Raw genomic sequence first — 6,916 nt, forward strand, 5'->3', positions numbered from 1 at the left:
CCCGCTCTGGGTAAGGCTGGGGGTTTCCCTCTCTTTCTGCAATCAGCTCTTGCAGGCTGGAGCTGTGCCAGCCTAAGAGCTCTTTGCAAAAGCGGAGAATCTGCAGATTTCTCTGCTAAAAAGGGAAATCCGTGCTTTCTCCGATAAAAACAGGGAATCCGTGGTTTTCTCCATTTTTCCATGGGAAACGGAAAACCTGGATCCCTGGTTATGAGTGAGGTTAAACCTCTCTGAAGGTGGCAGGTAGAAGAGGCCCCTTTCAATCAGGTTAAGTGCAGAAAGCTGTTGAACTTCTCTGCAGAAGAGACAGCTTGAGCAACAGGCCCATCGCCATCCCTGTGCTTCTGGCCTAGTCTACCCCATAAACCTTTGCCAGCAGAACTCCGAGTGCATGCACGCTCAAAACCACTCTGTGGTGGCCGAACCCTACACTTTATCAGCTTGCTAAAGCTCTCCCATGTCTTCAGCTGGCTACTGTGGTCCATTCAGAGCTGGTGCCTTGTGAGACCACACTTTGTGTTCTGGCAGCACAGCTGTTGTAGTGAAGCCATGTGGAACCACTAAAAACACATAGGTATTCACATGTCTGGAACTTCGGCAGTGGTGGCTGCCACCTGTCACCAAACCTTCCCACCACTGAACAGGTAATGCAGGCATAGCTGCAGGTTTCATGGCAAAGCTTGGGAAGAAGCTGAACCACATGGCCCAAACTGAGTTGTGAGGGCCTTGACTGGTGGACCTGTGTGTATCTGTGTGAAGAGAGAGAAAAAGGGGGAAATGCTGCAGAAACAGACAGAGAAGAAGGAAAAAAATAAACCTAGGAGATTGTCAAACCAAGCACTGTTTTTTCTCAAGCGGCCTTAAGTAAAAACAGAGAACATAAAGCTTTATGGGAACGGAGGTGGCTGAGAAGAGGATTGAAATTATAGGCAAAGATACTATCTCCTGTTTGATTCCTCCTGTGCTTGGGGAAACAGGATTTCATATTCTTTTTAAATAAACAGGGTTGCACTAAGCACTTATCTACATTGAGACACTCAGGAAAGTTAATCCAAATTACATTTGAAAGTGAATTACTGGTGGCTAAATTGCATTGAATTCCTGTGTGAATATTTTATTTAGAGGTAAACATCTTTTAATTTGGTTTAGCTTAATTTATTTTGAAAGTGAATTAATAAAATTGAATTAAAATCATCTTTTGATCCTGAGTAAGTCTCCACACAAGGGTTTAATGTGGTTTAACTGAGGCCATGGGCATGTGAACAAGTTTTAGGGAGGTAAAGGAGGGCAGGGTTTTACCATGCGTCATTTGCTCTGACGTAATTACCCATGTGAACACCCATACCCTGAGGAAAATGGAAGCTCATCTGCAACATTTTAGTCCACTTTCATTGAATACCTCAAACCACTTTTGATTCCTGTGACCATATCCTAAATTACTCCTTTAGTAAATCTGGAGACATTTCTTGATTGTCCCTGCAATAGGAAAGCCCCACAGCATCTGATCCATCATCCAATGTTATCTTTCTAAAAGATATCAAATTCTGGCTAAGCACTTTGGTAAAGAAGTGGTATCATGCTGATTGCTATTTGCTAAGTGGTAAGCAGCAGAGCTACAGTTCATACCTCGAGCAGGAAATCAGTGCAAAGGAGACCCCATCAGTTTGACTATAGCATAAAGCTTTAATGTTATATTTTAACCATGGTTAAGATGAGGCTCAAGGACTTCTTTAAGTTAGAAGAAAATGCTACCTGTGCTTCACTTCATACTTTGCACGCCTATTGCTGGAGAGCAGCTTCACTCCCTAGGCATCTTTGGCACAAGGGACAGCATTGCCAGTGTGTGTGTGTGTGTGTGTGTGTGTGTGTGTGTGTGTGTGTGTTTGAGACTGGGGAACACTGCCCCCATTTCCCCCTTAGTCACGCACTGCCGGTTGCTGTTCATAATATCACGCCCCAAGTTCCCTTTAAGAACATGGGAGAAATGGACGTAACTCTTTCTTTAAAGCAAGGGAATGTTTCTACCCATCTAGTAAGTAAGAACAACTGCTGTTTGTCTCACATTCCAGAGGAACTGGAACAACATTATAAGGAGCAGCTGGCATCAACAGGCCACAGCACAATAGTGAATTAGGTCCTTTGTTTTTGTATTTCAGACTTCAAAGTGCAGTGGCAGTTTTACGTATTGTCACTAGGACTGGTCAGATTTTTTTTTCAAAGGACAAATGATTTTGCTGAAAAATACCCTTTTTTGAAAATGCGTGTCAGGCAAAAAAATTGGTGTTTGAGCGTTTCCTTTTTGAGCAAAAGCCCCAACAGTTTTTATTTGCCTGTTCCTTTGCTTTTATTCACTGACAAGCTGAGAAAACGATGCAAAAGCCAAATTCAAAGAATCAATGATACCAAATCAAATTCTATCCACAGTCCATCTAGTTTGGTGCCCTGTCTAATAGTGGATAGTACCAACTATTTTGCAGTAGAGTGTAAGAAACCTGACAGAAGAGGGACAATGCCCTCAATGTCAGACTCATAGTAGAGGTGATAGCTTTTATTACATCAACTAGATTTTTGCAAAAAAAGGTCTTTATTTGCAAGCTTTCAAGCACAGGCATCCTTCTTCAGGCATAGGGGAATATATTATAAAAGTTTTCCTAGGTAGAAACGAAAGTTCATATTTCATACAAGAGTTCAAGGTGTGGTAAAATCTCTACCTAGGAGAACTTTTATAGTCTTTTCTCCTATGCCTGAAGAAGGATGCCTGTGCTTGAAAGCTTGCAAATAAAGATATTTTTTACAAAAATCTAGTTGGCCTAATAAAAGATATCACCTCTGCCAGAAGTTCTGATTCCTTTTGCCTCTAGACCAATACGGCTACAACCTGGATACCTGACTCAATGTAGGACAACACCCATGAAAGTCCCATTCTAATTCCAAATACTTAAAGACTGATTTAAGGAAACATAATTTTGAACTATCACCACCACCTTATATAAGCTGAAGACTGACATACCTGGAAAAACATTATCGAGGTACCAGGCAAATATTCCATATAGAAAAGCATCAAAAAGCATCATCCTTATGGACCAGTCAAAACTGTACTCGTCTCCTTCCAAAGGACTAGTTTTAATGTTGTCCCACTGCAGCCCAAGACCTTGCTCTTCATAGCGTGATAAGTACTCTGTACCAAACCCAAAAGCCACTTGAGAAAGCAAACTCTGAAATAAACACAAAATAACATGAACCATGAGGTGGGGAAACTAGCTTCCACAAAAATAGATATTTATTCATTGGTAACACAGATAAATGATCTAAGTAAAAAAAGAAAGACACGTTTTTATTTTAAATACAAATTAAGGAACTGTAGACTAGAAAATCATGTGTTCGGTGGAGGACCTTAAGTCATCTTTTAATCCCAAGAATGGCAACTCTCTGCAGGAGTTAACTGCAGTATGATAAGGCTGAATTTGCACTAGGCCACTTCAATGGAGCAGTGAGGGAAGAATATATATTTTTATATCTCCATGATTAGAATAATGAAGACAGCTTAGGTGGTTTGGGCTCATGCAAAGGATGTCTTCTCTGCAGGTCAAGAATGAAGTGTGTTTACAGTTTGTATGGCAGGGCCAATGTCTGTAGCAGGAACGTTTGCAGGAGGCTCAGGTTAAGCAAAGACATAACTCTCTTGCTTACCCTTAGGGTTTCTTGTTAATTATTTGGTTCTTCATGTTAACAAACCAGCAAAGTCTTCAGTCATTTTCTCCCATGTTGCACTGTGATAACTCACCTAGAAGGGACATTGTGGTGCACTAGGTGGGGTCAGGGAACCCACAACAAAAAATGGAGGCACCTAAATGACAAATCCCATGAAGTCCCATGAGGGCAGTGCTGAGTAAACATTTTAGGTTTTCTGTCATCATTTTTCAGTTCTTGGGGTTTTGGGGTTTTTAAATTTTTTTCTCAAAACACTTTGACCCCATCTCCAGCCAGCTCCACTTCATAGTCTGTGAGCTCCAGACAAGCAACGTTACCCCAACCACAATACAACCAAGACAGCTCAGATGTCTCTAAATCTCTTCATTGTGCCTTCATGCTGTTTTTACTCCAGCATAACTTTACTGATTCCGGTAATATCCCTTCTCTCTTACACTGGGGTGAAAGGAAAACTGTTCCCCCCTGTTTCTCCCACTAATTTTGCAGTTCAACCACTGAACCAAAAATGAATTATTCACACCACTCTAGTTAGGGAAGCAAAAACACAATGCAGATGAGATCACAGCTATATTCTACAAATTTAAAAGTGTCTGCATTTGGGGTTCTGAGTCCAACCCATATCTAGTTTAAAGGGAGACTTAGGTTGATGTGAACTCCAAGTTATATTTCATTACAGCATGTGCACAGTATACACACATGCACACTTTTTAAAGATTTGCCAATGGGAGCAGCCTTCAGAGGGTTTAAAAGGCAATTAAAAATCATGTTCAAATAGGCCCCTCTCACCTGTATCTTAAAATGTATCTTGAATACCTAACGCTGAAATAATTTTGAAGTGATAATGTCCTTCATCGTTTTCTAGATGGGTCCACTTTGAGGAACACATACTGCAGAACCGTGGTGTAAGGATGCTGCAGGGAAGTGTCTAACTCTGAAGAAAAGACTATTTTGAAAGTCACAGGAACATATCTAGTTATTTGGGTTTGCTAATGGCTCTTTACTTCTCAGCCTAAGATACTTAATATTAGTGTTCCTCTAAGGCAGGAGTAACCCCAATGAAGTCAGACATGCTTCCTAGTGCAGTCTGCCTGGATAGGCAGAGACCTCAAAAGATCCTCCTCTTTACCAGACCTACAGGACTACTCAGTTACTCACACTTTGACAGAAGTGATAGAGGCATGGACATAAGAAGCATTAGAAGACAGAGGAACCTTAGAGGGAAACAGGAGGTGGTAGCATTTCGGAGAGGGAAGCAAAAGGGACCTTACTGCCAGAATCTTCAGATGAACAGTCAAACGATCCTGCCAGTTGAAGCAGACGATGTGGGGCAGGTAGAGGGTGAAGTAGATGACTCCACTGCAGGCAGCTGCCAGATTGGCTTTGGAGAAGAAGGTGCTGAGCAAGAAACACTGCGTGATGGTGGCTGCGCTGAATGTCAGCAGAAACAGAAAAAGGATGAGGGGATCAGTATAATGAAGAATGTGGCCATGCTGTAAACAAAGGGAAACAAAGAGGAATTTAAATCAGTGGTTCTCAACCTTTTTAGACTCCCCTCAGAAAATGCCAGCTCTTGGTTTTCACTTGTTTTTTGATTACAGAAAAATCCTAGAGTAATTCTTCTATTGCAGAGAGCTCAGAAAGACCACAGCAGGTCAGAATGTTTTTAATGCTATGATGGATTCCTATTTGCAATCTCTGGACTTATCTTGTGAATCACATTTACACACCTAACAGTGTTAACATTCATGGTAACTGTGGCACCCCTGAAAGGACCTAAAAGCCCCCCATTGTGACACAGCACCCTGGTTGAGAATCATTGGTTTAAATATAAATATACCCTTGTTTCCTAAACCAACAGGAGAGGAACTACCACTGGTCTCAACTTTGCAATGGTAAATTAATGCAACGGTCCTACCTATTCCACTGTACTCTTGCCATCTCTCCACCAATTCCTCTGTGGGTGTTATAATGATCAAAGCTAATAAGACAATTGCTTAATTCCTTCCCTTTGCCAAGCTCCTGAAGCAGTTGGACACTTGCTGATTCCACAGGCACAGTCTCACTGGCTGCAGAACCCAGAGCTCGGCTCAATGAGTTTGTTTTCTTTGCAAATGACTGAAACTTGATGTTCTGCTCCTCTGCATTTTTCATGGGAAGGTTCCTTGTAGACGTTGTATACATACAATCCCAAGCAAGACATGTCTGCACGGAAATTAACTCCCTTTAAATAAAACTGTCTGAGCTGTTAGAACAAATTCCCATTGTTCTCCCTGCAGCCCCCCCTCCCGTCTGACAACCCCACTTGCTGAGAGCACTGGGAAGAGGGTATGGCAAAGTCTGACAGAGATGACATTATAAAAATCTAGCAGGCAAATTATAAAGCACTTCATCCTGCACCTCACTGGCATTCAGACTTCAGAAGTGCTGCAGGGCCTGATGAGGATGACTAAATATTCCCAGAGTCACTTGTGAACTAAATAACCCACTCTTATGAACTTCTGCTAATCTTTCTTCCTTAACCCTGTGGTCTCCTTTTTATGGCGTGTGTGGGTCTCAGATAATGATCAGTTTACCTCACCTTCCTGGTTCAAGTTAACTCACAGTCCCGCAGCATCCCAGGATGCTTTGGAGCCCTGGGCTGGGTTGGGCTGTGCTGTCTGCTCCAGAGAGGAGGGTTGGCCTCACCCCTCTGCTCCCTAGCTAGAGCACCATCACCGCTCTGGCTGGCTGAGAAGGGGGTGGGGTGGAGTGGAGGAAGGGGTGTAGCCAGACCCTGGGGCCAGGCAGGCAGAATGAGGCAAAGGGGGAGAGGGGGCTTTAAGCCGCACCCCCCGAGGACTCCAAGCAGAGGGGGTCGGGGTGTGGCCAGACACCAGCTCCAGGCCTGCACGCTGAGGCAAAGGGGAGCGCTTCAGCAGAGTGTGGGGGGAAAAGCCTAGCAGGGCCTGCTGTGCCCCTGTCAGGCACACCTGAACTGAGGGAGAGAGAGGGGTTTAAACCCCTCCCCTTCACTTCAGCATGTGGGCCCAGGGCTGGCCATGTCCCCACCCCTTCCCCCTCTACTTGAGGGGGAATGGGGAAAAGTCCAGCAAGGGGCTGCTGCACCTCTGCCAAGCAGACCCCTGTTGGGGTCCTGTGTGGGTGAGGGGCTTTAAACCTCCCCCTCCCCTCCCCTCCCCTCCTCTCCATCTTAGCATGCTGGCCT

The 6,916-nt window shown here is 43.7% G+C and overlaps 1 protein-coding gene across 1 annotated transcript in view; it reads right to left on the bottom strand.

Annotated features, from left to right (window-relative positions):
- The window catches only part of ABCA4 (ATP binding cassette subfamily A member 4), a 109,282-nt gene that overhangs the window by 58,443 nt on the left and 43,923 nt on the right, over positions 1 to 6,916 (bottom strand). Inside the window, exons 16-17 of the mRNA XM_006021864.3 lie at positions 4,980 to 5,201; positions 3,011 to 3,215 (exon numbers count right to left, since the gene is read on the bottom strand). Coding sequence (XP_006021926.1) covers positions 3,011 to 3,215; positions 4,980 to 5,201 — 427 coding nt within the window. The remainder of the gene's footprint in view (positions 1 to 3,010; positions 3,216 to 4,979; positions 5,202 to 6,916) is intronic.

The sequence above is a fragment of the Alligator sinensis genome, unplaced genomic scaffold (genome assembly GCF_000455745.1).
Source record: "Alligator sinensis unplaced genomic scaffold, ASM45574v1 scaffold199_1, whole genome shotgun sequence".
Lineage (NCBI taxonomy): Eukaryota > Metazoa > Chordata > Crocodylia > Alligatoridae > Alligator > Alligator sinensis.